This window comes from Gavialis gangeticus, unplaced genomic scaffold (genome assembly GCF_001723915.1).
Source record: "Gavialis gangeticus isolate Ggan-Ray unplaced genomic scaffold, GavGan_comp1, whole genome shotgun sequence".
Lineage (NCBI taxonomy): Eukaryota > Metazoa > Chordata > Crocodylia > Gavialidae > Gavialis > Gavialis gangeticus.
Window position 1 is genome coordinate 110,289,497 of NW_017729025.1, and position 22,760 is coordinate 110,312,256.

General features: G+C 43.1%; 1 protein-coding gene across 8 annotated transcripts in view; it reads right to left on the reverse strand.

The window, feature by feature from the left end:
* CD44 (CD44 molecule (Indian blood group)) overlaps positions 1-19,292 on the reverse strand; it is a 146,064-nt gene extending 126,772 nt beyond the window's left edge. For 6 of the 8 annotated variants that reach the window (XM_019519397.1, XM_019519396.1, XM_019519400.1 and 3 more), the window contains exon 1: positions 19,026-19,289. In XM_019519397.1, the coding sequence (XP_019374942.1) occupies positions 19,026-19,092 (67 nt within the window). In that variant the 5' untranslated portion in view covers positions 19,093-19,289. Of the gene's footprint in view, positions 1-19,025 lie in introns of all 8 variants that reach the window. The other 2 variants (XM_019519402.1, XM_019519401.1) reach the window with 2 other exon arrangements.
* Positions 19,293-22,760: the final 3,468 nt, after the last annotated feature.

Consider the following 22,760-nt stretch of genomic DNA (forward strand, 5'->3'; position numbering starts at 1 on the left):
AAACCCAGTTCCCTCAGCCCACTCACCACCACTTTCCTACCTACTGCCCCCCACCCCCAGCACTCAAATACACAAACAATCTTGAAGGGGCCTGAGGGAAAACTGAGATGTATTTCCACGTGCACCTATCGATCTATGACCTATGGATCATTGTACTCAACAACCAGAAAGGGAGCTGATAGTTATGCTGATTTTAAGCACAATAGACCAAAATATCTGAGGTACTAAGGCATAAGAATGCTTTCAATTCAGGAATGGCATCAATGGCAATTTCTTTGGAAAACTGGAAGCACACAGTGTACCACACAAACATGAAACATATGAAATACACATGTTTAAGTGTTGTCTGCTGTAGACCATGAAATGAACTATAGAAGCATTTGGACTAGCACAGCAGCTGAATAGTGAAGCCTGAGCTTTTCACCCACTTGGAGACCTGAGTTGAGCTGCTGCTGCTGGAACTAAAACCAAAGAAAGTCAAAGAAAAAAAGGCATTTGGGAGCATGCAATTTCACATAAGACTGTTGGCACAATATGCTGGAAAAAAAAGCTTTATTCAGAGTCCATTGAAGTCAATGGGAAAATTCTTGTAGTGCTCTAACTCAGCTCAGGTTTCTCATAATGGAGCAGAGCTGTTACCACTTCTTCCCCTAACACATACCTAGTACTAAAAGACAGCAAGTATAAGGACAGATCCTTCCGAATGTCTCTCTCCACTATCTTGAGGGACCTCCCATCTTAGCACCACTCAGCAGGCCTCTTTGGGCCTGCTGAGTGGTGCTAAGCAGCCAGAGAGTAGCACTGACAGTAATCTTATACAGGGTATGCCTCCAAGATTCCAAAGACTGGTGTTGAAAATGCTATCAAGCAAGACACTTGGCTAAGAAAGTTGTAGCCTTTTTGTCATCCACAGAACAGACTGAATTAGATGTCATGAAGACTCCCTATATTCCCAGTTTAGCTGTTTTCTAAAATTGTTTCAGGATTAAAGCTTTTATAATAAATTAGAAAATGTTAACAAAAATTTTACTAGGAAATTACTACTACAAACCTGGCAAGAATAATTATATGCTTTTATTTGAATAATGTTTATTTTTAACCTGGATTATTTTATCTAATGTTTAAGTTCATATGAGTTTTGTAGTAAAAACTGCATACATACATTAATATACAGTATATGTTATATATGTAAATGTATATAGCAATTAAAAAGAAATCAAGTCCAACATCTCACATACGGGAAGTGGAAGAAAAAAGAGATAACACTAAGACCCCTGTACATGTTACAGGTATCACACAACTAACCGGTTAATTGAGAGATTACCTCACGACCAGCTGCACGTGCAAAGTAGTTATCACACCATAAAAACTCCAACCAGCTATAAAGTTGGACTTCAAAAATATGTACTAACTTTATAGCTGGTTGCTATCCAGCTTTAATTTGCACATAGAGCAGGGTCTCCCCTCCAGCTCAGCCTGCACTAGTAACAAGCTGTTGAGGTTGCACCATGCTCAGATGTGGCTGGGACTCGCAACTGAGAAGACTGTCAGCTTGCACCAGCAATAAGGCACAATCACTCCTCCTGCCATGAACAACAGAGGATGTGGTTGTATGGATTGTGCATTAGATCCTATTGCACCTTTACCTGCATGTGTAGATAGGGCCTAATATAACAGACAATATTTTCTATGCTTTTACCCCAATCAAGAAAAGCAGAAATACCTGTAGAAACAAACTGGCACTTCAGCTAACTCTTCTCATCATGAGGAAAAGTATGGGATGATAATATTCTGTTTAGATGTTCAGATCATAATTCAACTGAGATGGGAACTGCTTAACTAAGAAGACTGGTATTAAAACAGGTGGATTAGAATTGGAAATTTAGGGCATCTTTACGTGTGCTCTTGGAAGCTGCTCTAATTAAAGCACCTGCAGCATCTCATGTATTCGGCGTCTCAAGCTTCAAAATGACAGTGGAGGCACTTCAACTAAAGCTCATTAAATGAGCTTTAGTTAAAGAACCCCTGCCACCATTTTGAAGTGCAGGGACACTGAATAAATGAGACACCAAGGCTGCTGGATTGTGCTAATTACCACACTCCAGACTTGATTAATCAAGTCTGCTCCAACGTGTTATTATTACAGCATGCAGGAACAGATATCCCATGCATCGACAGGCACCCTTTGCTTTCATGAGCCATAAATTAAAGCTATTACAAGGGCCTTTATCTAATAATCAGTCAGCAGTAACCCATTATTATCCCCAGCGAAGAGTAGGATCAACCAATTTCATCTTGAGGGCAAAGAACTTTTTGTGGGTATTTTTGAATCCTGTTTTATCCCCCTAGGAAGCATTACATTGAATGACACATCAGCAAAATAATTGACACATGGAATAAAGTCCTTTTTAGAATGGCATACAAACAGTGGTGATAGATCATATACGAGATTTTCTGAACTTGTAAAGTGATATTAAAACAGGCACTCAAGCTTACTCCTAGCTACAATGAAATGAAACAACTGAATCCAGCATGAATAATATCTTTATGCAAAACAATCACTAGATATTAATAAGAATCCATACCTAATAATACTGAGCTATGTAGGAACAAGTCCCCAAAGTGGCAAAACATCAGCAGGACTCTTGGTCCAAAGAAAACTGAATATCTGTATAATTTTTAAATCTTCTGCTTAGCAGAATGATTACAGTTAGAAAATTTAAACTAAAAGAAAACAATTGTCAGGGGTACCTGACCAAAGCCACCTTCAAATAAGTCTCCTTAAGTATAATATGAACACAAAGTAATTGACCAGTTATGATTACCATTTAATTAATACCGGTATTTCAGAATGAAAAAATTTCTACAGAGGATCCAGTATCAGTAATTGTAAAGGGGAAACATTTGCCTTTCCAACAAGACACTGTGCAAGCTGAAAGTATGTCACTGATGGTATTTTACCACTGGTGCTGCCTGACAGAATTGTTAGTTCAAGTGACACTGACTGTGCTTAGTTGGCAAAAGTGGGAGCTACTCAAAGGGCTACCATCAACTTCAGTTATGAAACCAGCTTATTAAAAGAGTGAGGGATTGAGTCACATCAGTACCTTCAAGCATTGCCATGGTTACTTTTGTTTGTGGGGTTTGTTTGTCTCAAGTACATCTCTCAGTGAAAAATGTGATGTCATCCTGAAATGGCTGAACTTCCTGTGAATCAGTGGTTAGACAACTGTGGGCTGCAGTACTGATAAAAGGAGAACAACCTGAGCTCCCCTACGTGAGTAATAAAATCTGTCAACAGTTTAGCTGCCTGAAGTTGCTAATAATTCAAGTAGAGGTTTGCAACCAGCATTTATTGTACTACTGCTTGTAGACACACTCTTGCAATTTCTGAAGTACACACTTATTTTGGAGAGCACTTTCTCATTTGGATTGTCCCACTGATATCCATAAGTAAGACCCAAGGATAGTTTACATAAATCTGGTCCACATAGCTCTGTTTCTTGGATTCCTTTCTAGTTTGAATTCAAGGACAGCACAGCCCAGAAAATACCCCTGGTTCTATCTTAATCACATTCGCTTCCACAGCACTAATAGGCATGGTCAAGACCTTCCTATATTGCTGATGTTTGACGTTCTAGCTTCCATTCTCATTGAAAACAGGAGTGTAAGTTAACGCACAGAGCACTAAACCCCAGTCAGGAGACCTGGGATCTGTTCTTGTACTTGTTACTGGGTGTGTCTACACGTGCATTTACACCAGCTTAAATTTACTGCTCAGGTAGTCCAAAGTCAGTCCACGCACAGTGTTACTGCGCAGTAAGGCATCTACACGTGTTACTGTGCAGTAACTAATTGGGCATGATGCAGGTATCAAATTTACACTAAAGTAGGCATTAAGTCCCCATACTTACTGCACAGTATGGGCATGTATATGTTGACACGAGCCCATACTGTGCTGTAATTTTTGTTATTGTATAGTAAATGCACACATGTAGATGCACCCAGTGTGTGACATCACTTTCCATATCTGCCCCCTGGCTTCCCCATGTGTAGAATGGGGATAATGAATGTGACCTCCACTAGAAAGTTCTTTGTATTCTATTGATAAAAATTGCTTTTTTGCCCTTATTCAATACTTTTTCAGTTCATTCACTTTTCTCCATCTAACTTTGACTTCCTCTAGATAGTTACAACAAAGCCCCCATACTTTGAACTAATGATGAAATTCCAAGCTCCCTGGTAATTTATACACCTACAGGCTGTCCTCAACCCAGCTTTTGGTCACAAAAGTTCCCTTCTGACTCACCTGATGTAATAGTTACTTTAAACTACAACACTAAGGAAAAGAAAGGAAAGTTCATCAACTGAACAAACAGCAAAATCATAGCCATTACTGAGGGTAGCTGCAGCAAGCCTTGAGAAAGTATAGGAACTTAAGTTCTTCCTTCAGCCAGGAAGGACTGAAGTAAGTGAAGGCCATAGGCAAGTAGATTTTAGGCCTGTGCAAAGCGGCTAGTATTCACTTCGGATTTGGATTTGGATTCAGATTCAGCCAATTCAGGGGACAGTGATTCAATTTAGTGATTTGAATTACTGTCCTGAATCAATTTGGCTGAATCTGATTTGGAGATTCGTCTGCTGCTGAATTGGCTGAATCTCCAAATCAGACAAGCCTCATCCCATGCCTGCTCTCCCAGCCCCATCAATGGCTGCCCCACCCAGCCCCAGCTCCTGGCTCCTTAAAAAGAAAAAAAAGCCCCAAACTCACGAGCTCCTGCCAAGTGGGGGGTGATCCCTGCTACCCCCCACTGCCCTGCACTGCCTGAGGGGCTCTGTCTCGAGCCCCCAACCACTTTCCCAGCCCCAGCTCCTGACTCTTTAAAAAAAAAAAAAAAAAAAAAAAGCCCCCAATCACTGGCTGCTACCAGGTGGGGGGAGCGATCCCCGCTGCCCCCTGCTGCCCCATGCTGCATGCGGGCTCTGCCACAAACCTCCCAACCCCTGCCCAGTCTCCCAGCTCCAACACAGCTTCCCTGCCCACCCCAGCTCCCGGCTCTTTAGGGAAAAAAAAAGCCCCCACTCACTGGCTCCTGTTCAGCAGGGGGGTGATCCTCACTGCCCTGTGCTGTGTGGGGGGCTCTGCCGTGAGCCCCAAGAAGCCCTGAAGCTACTGCAGCAGCCAGTGAGTTGGGTTTGTTTTTTTTTTTAAAGAGCCCATGGGGTAGGCAGCCATGGGGTGTGGTCTGGGAGAACAAGCAGGGGTTGGGGAGTGCTTAGGGGGTCTGGGGGAGCAGACAGGGGATGGGGCCTGGTGGGGGTCCCCCGGTGGTCCCCTCTCCACTCCTCCAGTCCCCTACTTACCAGTTCAGATTCCAGGTCCAATTCTCTGCTGCAGTGAACGGGAACTGCGCAAATCGACAAAGCTCTCCAAATCTTTTCTGAAATTAGTTTTAATTGGTCTCCTGGTTAGATTCAGGTTCGGAGATTTGGCCACTGAATCGGGCCAAATCTCTTCTGAATCAAATCAGCACCCAAAGCTTTGCACAGCCCTAGTATATATCATGCATATATTAGTGCGCAGTTTAATTTTTCTTGGTGAAGTGGGATACTTCTGAAGAAGTTTTGGTTCTTCATTGGGTTATTTGCTAAAACACCAAGAGCTTTCTGGCCCATTCCTAGCAATCATAAAAAGGATGGAGGTAGACTATTCTTCATGGCCATAGGAGAGGGGACAAGACTAGGAACAATGGGTGCCTATACATGTGCTTTACACATTCTAATTAGAATGTGCTGGAGCAGACTCAATTAATCCAAATAGAATAATTAGAATTCTCCAGCATGCCTCACCATCATGTGTATTAAGTGTCTCACATTTCAAAATAACTGCGGGGCAATTTAACTAAAACTCATCAAATGAGCTTTAGTTAAAATGCCCTGTGACCATTTTGAAACATAGGATACTTAATACACACGACGCTGTGGCATTTTAATTAGAGCAGCTCTCCAGGAGCTGTTTTTATTAAAACACCACCCTAACCTCTACCCCACAGCCTGTGTATAGACACCCAATGGTTTCAAACTGCAGCAGTGGAAATTTAGGTTGGAGCTTAGAAAAATCTCTCTCACTATGAAGGTGGTAAAGCATTGGAATAGGCTACCCTGAGAGGTTGTGGCGTCTCCATCACTGGATGTTTCTAAGTCCAGGTTAGACAGACACTTGAGTGGGATGGAGCACAGCCAGGTAGCCTGCCTCTATTGTACGCAATGCCATGAGGCACACATGCAGCTCCCACACTCGTGTACCACTAGGGGAAGCTCCACGATGGAGCTGGCTGCCTTCTCCACCCTCTGCTGTGTAGGTCCTGGGACTCTGCCAGGAAGCAGGGGTTGGGGCTCCCCTCCACTTCCAGTGAAGTCCTGGGACCTGCACAGCAGGGGGCAGGAAAAGCAGTCAGCTCCATCATGGGGCCTTTCTCAGTGGTGCATGAGTAAGAGCTGCACATGCACCACGTAGAGCCCTGAGCAATAGAGGCAGGGTGCTTGGCTGTGCTCCTAGCTGCCATGTGCAGTCCGCCACTAGAACCACACACCACCAGACAACAGTGCCTGCACAGGCCACAAGCACCCCATGCACCCCTGCCTCCTGTTGCTGCTGCATGCAGTGAGGGCTGTGTACCATGGGAGGGAGTGTGGTGGGTCCCCACATGTCCCACACTCTCCCTTACACCCACTAATGCCACACACCCACACCCTGCCCCTATAACCCCACCACATATACACCCCTATAGAATACCCCATTGTCCCACACCCACACACAGCCACACCTCCCCACACCCCCCCTGCATACACCGCCCCAACCACATCCCCCACACAGAGTTAGACTTTATTTTTGAGTTGTTATGCAGTCACCTCTAGATACAGTATGTAAACACAAATCATAACAAAAATGTTTTTTGTAATAAAATTAAAATGTTTTATAGTAGGTGTTTGACTTTTAGCGTATGCTTTGGCTTTTTTCTGGTTCCAAGATGGCAATCTTCCTCTCCCAAAAGGAGTGCTTCTGGGGGGCAAGGGAAGACACTTCTGATGGCAAAGGTCAGGGGTTAGGGGCAGGACTTCTGGTCTCAAGATGGTGACCAGAGGGCAGGGCATCTGTCAAGAGCCAGGGCTACCTTTGCAGGCCTCAACAGCTCATCAAAACTCATTAAGCAGCTCTCCATTTGAAATAATTGCCTGCCCCTGGCTTAGAAGAATCTAGGAAACTCAGTGTTGCCTATATCCTATATTGAGAGGCACCCAAATAATAACATCTTTTCTTGCATACAACACACCCCAGAATATAATCACACCGTGTTTTTGAAAGGCAGAATGAAGAAGGGTTATATCTGCATAAAGCAAGACAGAGCCTAATCTTCAACTGACTCCCCCTGCCTGGGTGCATCTACATGAGATCCTCAGAGCCCAATAGACTAATTCTACGGTGCATTAGTGTGGCAGGCAAAACACATGCTAATGTACAAATGCACAACAGAATTAGTCTACAGCACATTAGCATCACCAAAGAAAGCATGTGCTGGCGCTAATATGCAGTAGTACCAATTAGGGCACATTTAGGTAGTTCGTGTCATTACAGGTACTAAACTTAATGTGCTGTAATTATGGCACATTAAGGAATATATAGACATGCCCCCTGAGTTCTAGTGAATAGCATCTAAAAGACTCAGCAACACTCGTGGATTAAAATATACTTTACCCAAAAAGTAAACCTGCTGGCAAAACTGTATCCTCAGCAAAAGTTAGCAAAGAACAAACCAGATACAATATTTGTTATAAATATTTTAGATCTTGACAATGTTCAAGTCCTGCAGTATGCAGTATGCCACCTAACAGAGGACCAGCCAAGCATTATTTTCTTTATCCTGCACACTGGAGTCTTTAGACAGGAAGCAGAGAATGGTTAGCAATGGTTCTATGTCCAGAGTAAAAGCCATAATATTCTGATATTGTGAAGAGCTGTGATAGACATCATTGTGGCATGTAACTCTGTAGAGGTCTCTACGCAACTTGCTTAGAAGTCTCAAGTCTGCTGGGTGCTCCTGTGAATGAGTGACTCAGGGAGAAAACAAGGCCCTGCTCTACAAAATGTGGGTGGACTCATGGTTGGGAAATGCACTAAGAAAACGGACTGGAGACTCTTTCCTATCTACCAAGAGCCAGGGAACAGGGGAAAAGAGAGAAGTGGGATGTTATATCAAAAGGAAATTCAAGGAAACACAAAATCATTACTGTGTAACATGCTGATTGATGCCAGACAAGTAGATTCAATGTATCGTGGAGTTAGGACACACAGGTTGCAGAAGCAGAGAGGACAGCCATGCTGTGACTGTTATGCGGTTCTCAGTGTATGCCTTCAATTATAAAAGTGGCTTGCGAGCTTATCAGAACTAAATGCCACCTGCAGTCATCCACTGATTAACTGTAGTTTCCAGGCAGCTGCTCACTGTAAATGATTACATGAAATGGCTACACACTGGCTATGATAACAGTCAGTAATAGTTTGTGGTAGAGATTTTGTTTCCTTTGCTAAAAATTGAAAGCTTTAAGATTTCATGTCATAAAATGTCCATAACAGGTCTTGTTGCTGTGTTGCACTCAGATATCTCACTATCATCCATCTTATATGGCACAGGAAGCCACAACCTATAAGACATATAAGGAGACATATATATATGTCTTACAGGCCCAACAGTCAAAGCTGCATGTACAAACTGATTAAAATTCAAAGAAACAGAAATAATGGTTGAGAGACAAAAGGGACACATTACAAAACCTATTTGACCAGTAGGCCTTCCTGCAGTTCTAGTGTCCTTGAAGGGTTATTCTTTGAGAGTACTCAGCCTGATCAATTTGTACTTCCCCTGAAAATATATAGTTAAGATGCTAACCAAAACCTCAATTTGACTTGGTTGGATTTAGTCCTCTGTCAACTACTATGCCATATAAGAACCTACTAGATGTATCAGACTGCTTCAGGTTAATACACATGCAAACGGGGAGGAAAGAAAGAGTGAGACTGAAAAAAAGAAGGGATCAGAACGCAGGCAATATAAATAGGAGAGCAGACTTCTAGATTTAATCATGTAGAACTCTATCCATGGCAAAGCCTCCAGCTAAGAGCAATTCCAAGGAGCAGCTACAAGTCTCCCTGAAGAAGTCATGAAAATTTAAAAATGTTTCAAACTGACAGCAATAGAGTTCAGGATATGCAGTTTGGAAGGGTCAATATTTGCAATTTTTATTCTATTTATTTAGTCTTGGGTCCCTGTATCCAATGATAGTGACTGGAAAATAGCTGAAGGGTGCTAGTGATGTGTATTATTATCACATGTGCAATAAAGCAGGAAACTGGACAGGCCGGTCTCATGCAGGAGAATAGTTTAATTGGCATGTTTATAATAAATTTGTGCAGAAGTAGTGCTTTCACAATCTAAACAGTTTCCCTGTCTGTTTCCAATAAATGTTCTCTTTGTTCTAAGTCAGCCTTCTGCGATAAGCAACCTTAAAGAAAAAGGGAAGGAAATCCCAGTGATAGCAGCTTTGAAGAAGTTGCAGCAAGCAGAGGAGTAGCTCTGTACTAAGAAGCCAGATAAACTGCAAGAAAGGGAAAACAGAGAAACATTCTCATTAAAAAATTAGGAGATGTGGTGTCGATGCCTACACAGTCAGATAGGTCGCCAATTGGCTAGAGGCCCGCACCCAGAGAGTGGTGGTGGACGGGTCTTTTTCGACCTGGAGGGATGTGGGCAGTGGGGCCCCCCGAGGGCTCAGTCCTTGGACCCGCACTGTTCAACATCTTCATCAGCCACTTGGACAAGAGGGTGAAAAGCACCTTGTTCAAATTCGCAGATGACACTAAGATGTGGGGAGAAGTGGGCACACTAGAAGGGAGGGACAGGCTGCAATTGGATCTGGACAGGTTACGGCGGCAGGCAGATGAGAATAAGATGGGATTCAATACTGACAAGTGCAGTGTACTGCACCTAGGGAGAAAGAACCAGCAGCATACCTACAGGCTGGGGAACTCCCTTCTCATCAGCACAGAGGCAGAAAAAGATCTTGGAATCATTATAGACTCCAAGATGAACATGGGCCGGCAATGTGTAGATGCAGTCAGTAAGGCTAATCGCACCTTGTCATGCATCCATAGATGCATCTCAAGCAGGTCCAAGGAGATGATCCTCCCCCTCTATGCGACACTGGTCAGACCGCAGTTGGAGTCCTGCATCCAGTTCTGGGCACCACACTTCAGGAGGGATGTGGACAGCATAGAGAGGGTCCAGAGGAGGGCCGCTCGCATGATCAGGGGTCAGCAGGGCAGGCCTTACAAGGAGAGGCTACAAGACCTGAACCTGTTCAGCCTCCACAAGAGAAGGCTGAGAGGGGATCTGGTGACGATCTATAAACTGGCCAAGGAAGACCAGCAGGCTATGGGAAAATCTCTGTTCCCCCCGACCACTATTGGGGGTAACAAGGAATAATGGCCATAAGTTGGCTGAGAGTAGATTTACACTAGACATAAGGAGGCGCTACTTCACAGTCAGGGTGGCTAGGATCTGGAACCAACTTCCAAGGGAAGTGGTGCTGGCTCCTACCCTGGGGGTCTTCAAAAGGAGGCTAGATAGACACCTAGCCAGGGTCATTTGACCCCAGCATCCTTTCCTGCCCATGGCAGGGGGTCAGACTTGATGATCTGCATAGGTCCCTTCCAACCCTATCAACTATGAAACTACTTATGGAAAACATCCAAAAGCAATGCAGGAGGAGGAGGCGGAATGGGGAAATCCATTAAAGTAAAATGGGAAGGGGAGACAAATGCGGCCCCACCCTAGATACATTTATTAGTAATGAATCATTTTTATTTAGAGACTGGAAAATAATATTTTCCCTTCAACCCCGCCCCTGTTAGCTATTTATATTCCTAACATGGCAGCTTCATCCAGTAGACAGAGCACAGGGGTCACGGCACCTGCATTCCCACATCTGACTCTCACATTAACTTGTGGTAGCATTTCACATCTCTCTATATTACTTTACTCATCTATAAATGAGGAATGTCAGTAATGTAACTATGCAAGAGAAGCACTAGCTTCAGGTGCCAATTCGGAGGGAGCAGAAGAATGGCAGCCACCTCTGACCCAGCTGCCATTGCTGCCCAGGGTGCAGAAATTGATGCTTACAGAACTAAAGAATTTTTGAAGAAATTGGAGATTTTTTTGTAAAGTGCTTTGAAATCTGACAACAAACACACACAGGTATAATTAACCATTATACCCACTAAATATATCAGGGCTTCATTTGCCTGACAGGTCATCTGTTGGTCTTGTGGAAATATCTCACTTCTGCATGGGAATATCCTCTAAAAAACCATTTAGCACACCTACTCACACATATCACATCCTACTGCCCTAAAGACACCCAATCATTGCTAAAAATAAAACCAAAATCAAAAACACCCCAAACCCTCAAAAAAAACCCAACTTTGGGTAAAACCAGTGCTAGTAATTTGTTTTCCCCCAAGGACTTCAGCCAGTTAGCAGTTCCCAAAAGTGGATGTGTATATTGTCTCCAAAAACAATGTAAAAACAGGCCCTTGCTTGTGATTCTATATTTTAGGGTTGGGCTTTTTTAATGTTTATTTACAAAGCCAGACGTTAATGGGGTATTTGACAATGACTGTTTAATAGTCTCTTCCAAGTTAGCTGTCAGCCTGCACAATGGTAGTCTCTTTTATAACCATCTCACACTGCTTTTGGAACAATGTCTCTTGCAGGAACAGCAGTGGAAGTTTACTTCAGCCACTGCATTCCTGATATTATTTTTGCAAACTCACAAAACAATGTCACAACCCACTGATTTAGTAGTTCACAGAGTTCCAGTGATCACAGAGCTTCAAAGTCTACTGAATATAGTTTGCTCATGAGCTGGGAAGAAAAGAAGAAAAGCAAACTCATACTTAAAAATCCAGGCATTCCCTATGACTCTTACTTTGAATTGGCATGGTTGCCTTAACTTAATGGCAGATATTTTTTATGCTGTAATCTACCTTCTACCCTGTTTTCAGTACAGCTTTTCTTTGCTTCACGGGTGGAAAGAGTGCAGAAATAAATTGCATCACGTTATATAGCACAACCAGAGACATAACATAGGCCTGGAAAAACCTCAAAACCAGATCTTCATCTAATAACTGCAAGAGAGAGTTCTATTACCTTGTTAATGGGACACAGAGTTTAAAAAAATCAATAGACTTCATTAGAAAAAAAATGAGTCATGGACTATATCAGCCAACACTGAAATTAGCTGGAATTTCCATCTGACAGAGAAGATTCTCTAAGAAACCCCCCAATCTGTGTCATGTGTCCCTTGTTGCTCTACACAGATTCATTCAGACTGGAGCTGCTTTAGAGCATTGGGTGAGATCAGTTCCAGCAGCAGAAGGGAAAATCTCAGCCAACAGCTACTGACAGAGCTGAAACCAACTGTGATTTCCAGGCTAAGGAATTGACAAGCACTCAGAATTGTCAATTTCTTCTGTGCCATCAGTATTGCATCCACTGCTGCAAGCCTTGCTTTGAAATGATTACTGCTTCTCTAGGTGTGACAGGCAACTGTATTTTAATAGTCCAGTGAACTGCTGGACTTATGTGAGAAATGACTATAGCAACCCCATCCCCTACCCCACTGATGGTTTGGTGATGCCAACTGCCAGTAATCTTTAGAGAATCTTTATGAACTGCAATAACCAGATGTATTGTGGAGAAAGGAGAGTCTTGTGACCAAGACATCAAATCTGTAAACAGGAGACCTAAATTATGCTTTGTACTGCTATACTATGTACCATGGCTACATTTAAAACAGAGCTACAGAGAAATCACTCCAGGTCCTCTGTCCAGCTCCATTTATTAGTCAACTCTCTTGCTGACTTTCACAGTGAGGTTTAAACTTCAGATCTAAGAAACAAATTTAGTGCTGGAAATTGAAAACTTATTTGATTAAAGCTGGTAAAACATTCTTGTGTACTGAAATGTGTTAGGAAACTTGGAATGCTTATCTCTGAACCAGTCTGCAGACATGCAGTGCTGATCTTTAAAAGTTATTTGCTATGGCCGTCATTAAATTAACTGTATAAAGTGGCTGGTTGATGGTAGATTACAATGAAGAACACCACTGTCTTTTTATGCTGCATTTGGACCTTGGCACTGATTTCTAGGACCAGTGTCCGAGTGGTTTTTTCTTAATGTGGGGGAAACGTTTGAAGGTGGCAGTGCTTGCTCCACAACTATCTTCTCTGCAAAATTGCAGTTCACAATAAGCATTTATACAACTTCATTTGTGGTCCTGAATAAAGTAATTTAAAGGAAGTTTTGATGGAATATCTTGCCTAGTGTTTCATATCTGATTGCAGCTTTTAGAAAACTGCCTTTTCACTGTGAATTTTTAAAAGTATAAGGATTAGTTTTACTTTTTCCAATCCTGACTGCATTTTCAGATGGGTTTTCATTAACAAAAGACCATAAACAGTGAACAAAAGGAACATGAGATTTTCTGATAGGGTATTCCCATTTACAGTTACTCTATTCCTGTTAGTCAATTTTTCTGTTAATGGACAAAACCATACGGTCACATCTTTCAAATTACATGGGCTCAGTTGATGATTTTTAAGTCCTCATTTTCCCGTCTCTATTAAGTCTACCCATTTCTCTTATGTCTCCTTTTGGATATCCTACCACCATATCATACTCAACACATTCAGAACTAAGTGTACTATCTTTTTATCTATACTCACTTGTCTCTGGAAAAAAACACTGCAACTTGTTCCTGGCTTGGCTGTTGCCTTAATCTGTTAGTCTTCTGCACATTATTAAATCCTAGCAACATGTTTTCTATGATGAACCAAAATTCACCCCCTCTTTTCTATTCTTACTGATTACTATATAGGCTACCTATAACTTAACTTGATTACTGCTACAATCATCCTATAGTGCAGGGGTTTTCAACCTTTTTAAATAAGTGTAGCCCCAGGGGCTGGTCATGGAGCCGGGGGGCGCAAAGAGGAGGTTGTGGCACGTGGCTGGATGCGGAACAAGGCGAGGGTAGCACATGGCCAGACACAGAGCAGCGGTGTGGGGTGGTGGATAGTGGTGGCAGCTGCCGCCATGTGCAAGCTTCTCCCCTGCACCACCCTTGTCTGACTGCCCAGGCAGTGCCTGAGCGGCCCACACAAGGGTGCCACTGCCCTCACCCTGGCCCTGCTCCTGGGAGGTGGTGGCATGGGGTGGTGGGTGGCAGTGCTCCATCCCTGCCTGCCCATACGTACCCCCTAGGGCAGGGGTCGGCAATCCCCAGCATGCATGCCGAGCATGGCATGTGAGGCCATTTTGCTCAGCATGCCACCACCAGCCTGGGCTCTAGGCAGTTGCTGCCAGCAGGTAGCTGGGAGGCTGCAAGCCCTGTTGCAAGTAGCCTGGGAACCATGGCTGGCAGCAGCTACCCCAGAGCCTGGGCCAGCTGCAGCTGGGAAGCTGCAAACAGCTGCTGCCTCCCCACCCCAGCCCTGACGGGCACAGTGCTGGCACCTGCTGCCTTCCTGGAGCCCAGGGCTAGGAGACAGAGGGGGCCAGGGCGGGAAGGCAGGAGCTGTTTGCACCCTCCCAGCTGCAGCCGGCCCAGGTTCTGGGTAGCTGCTGATAGCCACAGAACCCGGGCTGCTTGCAGCAGGGCTTGCATCCTCCCAGCTGCCTCCCAGTGCCCCCAGACCCAGACCCAGGCTCCAGGGAGGCAGCAGGTGCTGGCAATGCTCCCCACCATGCTGCCCTCATCCGCCACCTCTGCAGAGCAGTGTGAGGAACCCGGCATGGCAGCGCACAGCCAGGAGGCGCACGAAAGCTGCCTGCCGCGAAGCTCCCCACTGCCTGACCACACTTCCCCTGTGTGCACAGGGGTAGCACAGGCAGCAGCTCAGGGTTGTGCCCCTCACTGCTGCCCCCGCCTGTAGGGGAAGTGTGGCCAACAAATACAGAAGATCAAAGGTAGTCTCAGAAGTTTTATTTATTGTCACCAGGTTTACAATTTTTAGAAAATCTGGTACTTACCGTTAAAAAAAAGGCAACATTTATGATAATTAACTGTACTAATATGCAGTGCATCCTGCCATGTACCCCATGCCCTTGTTTTGTTTTTCTGGCATGCCGGCACTCTGGCACCTTCCAAGGTAGACATTGTGATTTTTTTTCAGCGCTGCAGCCAAAAAACGTTGCCTACCCCTGCCCTAGGGCCTTCCCAAGTACCCGAGGGGTACGCATACCCCCAGTTGACAACCCCTGATATAGTGCATCCACTGTGGCACTGCAAAGGTAATTTACTTTTCCTGCTGTTCTAAGACAAGCTTTCTAGTTCTTCTGCCTCTCTACTGGCTTTCTCTATTCTCCCACATAACTACATTTCAGGCCTTTTCTCCCATCCAGAGCTCTCCAATCTCCACATTGTCTATACCTCTTCCCTTGTAGTCTTTTCTACAATACCACCTGGTACTCTTATGTTTCACCCCAACCTTCCTTTTCACTCTCCCATTTTTTCCAGTTGCCTTTACACTGGAAGCAGCTGTGCAATTATCCATTAACAATAGGAAGAAACTTCCCCTTCCTCCTTCGAGACAGACCTGCAAGCCCAGCTGTTCCACACAGCATGCTAGCCCTAGTGATTTTCTATAGTTCAATGCTCTCACACTTCTCCACATGCTGTTGTTCCCTCTGGTCTAGAAACTTTTCAGGACAAGGTATTTGATCTTTGTTTAGCACCCTCTCACTATTGTAGAAGCTGCTGTGCATTTGTAGTGCTAGAACAATAGAAAAAGTGTTAATACTTCTAGTCTTGGCACTTAAAAACACTGGAACAGTCCCCTACTGAGGATACAGTTTTGACACTTCATTTAGGCTTAGCTAACTTGGTCAGTTCCCTCCTAATAATGTTTAAAGGGCCTTTGGCCCTTTCTATAATGCCATTTTCACCTCCTCATCGAGTTCCTTTTCCACTCCTACCATGTGCGCCACAGCATTGTGGTAACCGACTTCCTTCCTTGTGCTTGTTACAAGATATTTAGCAGAATTCACAGATTTGTTAGCATCTGACATGGCCGCACCATGGATATTTCTGCTATGACCTCTAGGCTTTCAGCCACCCACCCCAGTATCCACACCACCAAAACTGGGTGTGAGACCTGCCATCACCAACGGACCAACAATAACCTCCCTCCAGACTACTGTGCCATCACAAGCCATGGCTCGCCAGCTTGGTAGGAACAGCTCAATAGCAGTTTTGAACGCTGCCAGTTAAATAATGCCAGCCCAACTTCATTCAAATGGTGTTACTTCAAACCTTTGGGAAAAGAGCCAATATACATAGTGTAACATCCTTACAAAAATAAACTAGCACAAAGGGCTTGTTCACATTGTTTTCTGTAAGTTTGTATAAAAGATGCAACAGACAGAACACAATCCCTTTCTCTTCAGTTCATAGGTAGCATGTCATCCCCATCTTTTCATCTCAGCCTGGGCTGCCACTCTGGCCAGCATTTCTATGTGGACGGGCATGCTCTTCTCCCTCAACGGCATTCACAGGCTTCCATTTTCATCTCTTCCATTCCCTTGAACTCTCCCTCACTGATGCCTTCATAGATCTCCCTAACTTACTGCATTAAATTCTGTCATCACTTACATCTGTGTTACCCAACTACAGCCAAAAACATAAAGGTAATAGCGTTATATGGGCACAATGGGAGTGGCAGTTCATGCCACAAAATCCCAAACTGTGACGCCCACATCCTTTCCTCCTAGTTCTGGAAATTGGATCAAGTGTAAGGCAGCTAGCTAAGGGCACAGCTAAAGTCATACCCAGCTCAGATCTCAGTAGCAGTCTAGCGACAGCAGGCTCACTGACCCTGCTTCTCAGCAGGTATCACTCATGACCCTCACCTTTCCTTTAGCCTTGTCATTTAGAGCATTTCCATGGCTTCACCAACATATATACCTCTAACTGGATTCTAATTCTGCTCCACGGTCAATCAGCCCCCCCGATTAATAGTTTCCCAACTGAATGGCTGAACCCGCTGTAACTTGCATCCGAGACCTTCCGAACAAACTGGAATGTCCCAGGTGAGTCAAAACCAATATTCCCGGGAGGAATCATTCCAAACATTTGAAGAATTAAAAAAAAAAAAATCAGGACAAGAACTGAATTCTATGCTTTGGGCCCATCCCTTTAAATCAAGCTCCAAGTGCTATTTCCAGTACTTTGTGATGCACTGTAAAAAAGGACACCTTAAAATATCAACTGTAGTTGTGAAGTCTGTAGTGGCTACAGAGTCAGTTTGGAATGCACTGCATATAAGCTAAAATATACCACAGCTATAATTTAATACCTTGCTAAGCCTAGAAAGAAAATTCTCTGTTGGGCATATGTTAAGCTTGGTATGTTTTTGTGTTAACTATACCAAGGACTAGATTTTTTTCCCCTTATATCTCTTACTGTAAAAATATTAGCCTTAGAGTAACTTCAAACGGTGACTATTTATGGCACTCCTGTTTATGGCAGTTCATAAAAGGAAAAATGAATTGAGCAAGTGATAACAAAATCTGATGAATATGCGTATGCTATATAAACATTAAGCAAGGCTCTAGCCACACCTCAGATATACCTTACAAGTGTATCACTCCTCCCTGAATATACATGCATTGTCTAGGTATCTAACTGCAGCATGAAGCTTACATTTAGTATCATGGGAAGAATATTTCAGACTGTAATACAACGTGACTTTTCCAGAAATCAGGGATGAGTCTGGAACTGTTCGATCTGACACACCCATTCATAGATCTTGCGCCATAGGAACCTTTCTAACTTATTGAAATAAGCAGGAGGTTCAATATAAAAAAAAGAAAAAAAATTGAGTTGGCAACGTCTATAAAAATATGTGTTTTGATAGATTCCTAGGAACTGGTTAATGGAAAAAGGTAGAAGAATAATTGATTCTCTGCCAAAGCACCTCAAGGCAGTTTCTATTACTATGAGACTCTATTAAAGGCGTAGCAATTTCCCCCAAACACTGTTGTGCCTGCACCACATAAAAAATTAAGAGCATTTTGTCATTATGGGCATGTGATTTTTATTTTGTCATATGTGATGTGCTTTCATTTGTGAAAACAAGGGATTTATTCCCATATTTTCAGGCAGACATCAGAACTATAGAAAGCTGATACCGAAACAACTGAATTGCCCAGCTCCATCAAACTCTGTTGTTTGCTTGAAAATCTTACCAATTAAGCCCAAAATAAAAAGAAGAGAAAAAAGGAAAAGGAAAAAAAGCCCCCCCTCAAAACCTGAAAGCAAAAAACCCCCAATCCTTTAAATATAGTTTAGAAACATGGAACATTACTATAAAAACCTCTTCACATTTCATCATAGAAGTTGAATTTCCTGCCTATCCTAGCTTTTGCATTAAAATCCAGTATGTAACAGCCTTTAGTTCAGCTTGTGTGATCCTAAGAATACAGCTATTGTATGCCAAGAGGGGTTCCTCCCCACCTCCTACAAACTGTCGGTTTTACAAGAATGGTAGAGCAATGTACATACATAATGGTAGTTTCTATTGTTGAATTTGAACAGCTCTGCTAAAGATCAATTCCTTATCATACTTGTTAGTATAAACTTTGAGTAACAGTTTAGTTTTCAAAGTACTTTTAGCGGCTGTACGTTACCAAATACTGGTTAGCTTTTAAGTAAAAAGAAAAACAGCACAGTTTACATTTCTGTCTTAGTTTCACCAGAGAATAACTTAAAACCAATAAAACTTGATTCAAAGAGACATGTTCATGTGGCAAAGAGGCTGCTAACCAGCTGGCTGGATGGTTGCTGCTGTCCGAAGCATAAAACTTAATAGCAAACGTTAGCATTTTCATTCATATAGTACTTACGTGTCTGTGCTTCACAAAGCTTAAGAAAACATAATCCAAAAGTTGCCCACAACAATAACTTAACCATTGTTTCCTCAGAGTTACTTTTGCAAAAAACTTGACAGATCCTTGCAAGCTGCACAAAGACAAAAAGCCCTAACTCTTGTTGAGCCTGCAGTCAATGACTCTGAAGTTTGCTGCAGTTTTTATTCTGATTCCAAGGAGTTGAAGTAGTGACATAACAGGGAGGGGGAGCTGAAAGTCACACCCATGCTGTAACAAAAAAGAAAAAGTGACTGAGCAAAGGGAAGCTACTACTTCTGAGTAAGCAGCAAAAGCTGACTTCTAGAGGCACCAAATCACTTTTACTCAGAGCAGTACAAGTCAGCTTAGTGCTCTGGTAGAAATTTTTTTACAATCTTTCTTGAATCAGCTCAGAAAGCAACTGTGTTATCATCTTCCACTTCCACTGCCTAGATTAAAAAATAAGAAAATAAAAACATATCTGTGTGACCAAAACCCATCAAAATGTCTACAACTCTCTGAATATTTCTAAATAACACTTTTTTCTTTCACCCAGCTCTCATTTCATCACTGATGAAAAAGTACTAATCTCTCATAGTGATATGGGGCACAGGTCATGGGTTTTCTTCACACTAGGTACATCTACATATATTAGTAATGTGCAGCAATAAACTCCAGTGCATAGGGTGCCAGAATTTATTGCTCCAGGGTGCCACATCTTCATGTGCACCCAAGACTGCAGCATGTTGAGCTGGGTCAAAGCAGCTCCGGCTGGCAGGGGGGGTCAGCCTGCCAGTCCAGGGCTGCTATGACCCAGCTCAGCATGCTGCAGAGAGGCTGGCTGGGGCATGAGGGTGCTCCACTGAAGAGCTAGTTGGCAGGCAGCCCCCACACTGAAGCACCCTCATGCCCCAGCCAACTGCAACAGCATCTATATGTGTGTTGCTGCGGAATAAAAAACTCTGCTGTAGGTTAGTACTTGTGTTTGCACAAGTAGGATGGAGTTTACTCCATCCTAATAGCACTGCATGTGTAGAGGCTGAGGCATTTACTGAGCAGTTAATTAGGCAACTCCGCAGCAAATGTCTTGGGTAGACATGCCCATTGATCCCTTTATATGGCTAGGGACAAACATTCAAAAAGCCGGAGCCTGAACTGATTCAACCTTTGTGGGTTAGTCTAACCTGGCTAGGCTGAACCGGTTTGTAACTGCACAGACATACGGGCACATGCCTGCAGTTGCTTAGACCAGGAGCTGGGGGTGCTAGAGCCCACCCTCAACTGCAGGGAAGCTGTGCTGGGGGGCATGGCCAGCCCTGGCTGAACTGGCCAGAGCAGCAGCCCCCAGAGTGAAGCCCCCCACCCCGGTGCCTTCCACCTTCCAAGGCATCTGGGAGCTGCAGCTGGAGCTCCACACATGGGACAGAAACTTCTCTGCCCTGGGACCCTGCCGGTGGGAAAGGGAGGGGGAATGATACCCTCTCTGACCAGACCTCCGACCCTCCCCATCCTTGCCTGTCCCTGCTCCAACTGGGGAGCAGAGGGGCAGGGACAACATTGCTGAGCTTAAACACAGAGCCCAGCCCAGAGAGCATGCCAGGATGCTGGGGGACTCTGGTTTAAGTTAAACCAGGAAGAGCTCTGGGACAGACATTGCATAAACCAGTTGGAGCCAAATCAGTTAAGTCTGATACTACTTTCAACCAAGTTAATATGAAACTGGTTTCAGCCATTTTGAAACTGGTTTGTGTGCACTGAATGTATGCTCTGTTACAGGTTTAAACCAGTTTCTGATCACTAAAACCAGTTTATGTGCAATGTCTGTCCCTAGCCTATGTGTCTCCATTCTGATCTCCAGGTACAAGGGGAACAGTCAGTCTCTCCAGGGCCCATTATCGACTTAGCCTCTGGGCTGAAGCTGCTCTTACAAAGTTGATGTTTACTGCCAGCTACAACAGAGAGCTTTTTTGTGCCACTGACATAGAAAAGTCAGTGAAAGTACAGCAGCTTTTGAAGTTCACGTGTTCATTTATAATTTAATGCAGGGAAAGGCCTGGAGATCATTATACAAGGGAGAAGTACAACACGGGTATTAGGAGCATATACCACCACCACTCTACTCTAACAATTTACTACAGTTTATCCATACCTTGATCTCTATTCTGAGATGTGATTTATACTACTGGCTACTGCAAAGAAAACTTCTGTCTTCTTGGAACTACACTGAGACCACCAAGAATATATCTATCACCTTAACAATCAGGAGATGGCAATGACTTTTGTTCATTAATGATCTGAGCTGGAATTCAGTCAGCCCCTTAGAAATGAAAGATTCTATATCATATTACCAATCCAATGAACCAGCAATTCCACACTTTAAAAATATTTTTAATTAACTTGTAATACAAGCAATGGAAAAATAAAGAACATGGCCTCTCCCAGCCACAAGCATAAGAATTTTACACAAAGAGCATTTCAGGACTTTGACTTTTCTTTGACTTTTGACTTAAACATAGCTGGCTAACCCTTCATTGGCCCCCCTCCCAACTTTCCATAAGTTTAGCAATTTTTAGTTTCTTCCTTCTGTTTTAACAAATCTAGAGTATCTGGTGGGGTAATGTAAAAGTGGATGTCTTCCTTCAAACACCAAAGTTTTTTCTTATGCATCTTATACAATAAATCTATTTTATTCTGTTAATTTGGTCACATATTTAAGCTAATTGTTTCAATAGGGAAAAAAAAGGATTTCTTATAGGTCTTACAATAAGTTGCATATTCTTCTACCTCTAAATTTAAATGACAGGTCAAATATTCAAAGGTAATTAAGAATTCAGATAGGAACATAGTAGGATTTTCAAAAGTAGGTACACACTTAATATCACTTGGAGTAAATTAGTTACATCTGCACCTTCAGGTATTACCTACCTTTTTACAAGATGGCACTACCTATCTAACTAGATCAGACTCAGGGGAAGGGAAAATTACCTAATTAATTTTAGAACCCTCTGAAATGACATGACATATTTTCTTAGACAGTTGAATTATCATTTTTAATGTCCTAAATCTCAGTTTCCCCATGTTAGAAACAAAAGACCCAGTTTATAGGTAATGTAAAATGGAGAGTTCCACTGACTTCATTGGCAATACATTGATTTCCCAGCAGCTGAAAGATCCATCTGTCCCACTACCTTATTCTATTAGAAATGGGGATCCTTGACTTTTTAATGGCCTAACTCACAGTCCTATTCTTGATATCATCAAATCAAAACTCCATTAATCACCCAGACCTGAATATTGTTTTCCTGCATCTCAGATTATCATAATCAGGGATTCTGGTTTTCTCTGTTTAAAAATCACAAACTCTCTGATTAAAAAAAACCTAAAACACATCATAAATTCTCTCATTAAAACCCTCCAAAATCTGCAATTTCCCATGATTAAAATGAAATGCCTTTATATATATAGGCATCAGTTGAACACAATGTTTTATTGATACATTTACAAATTTAAAGCAATTTGGAAGCCTACCAGTGCCCCAATCACCATAATAAAATACATTCTAAATACCTATACATATTGCCCCTTGATTTTTGGGGGTTTTATCATGGAAAATATGAGTTCCTCCTGCCCCGCTTCCTCACCAGGATGTGGGTCCAGCTGTGGCTGGTCACTGCTTTGTGGTGCTGAGTAGCTTTGATATGCCGGTGCCCTGTCCATACCATTGCCCCACTC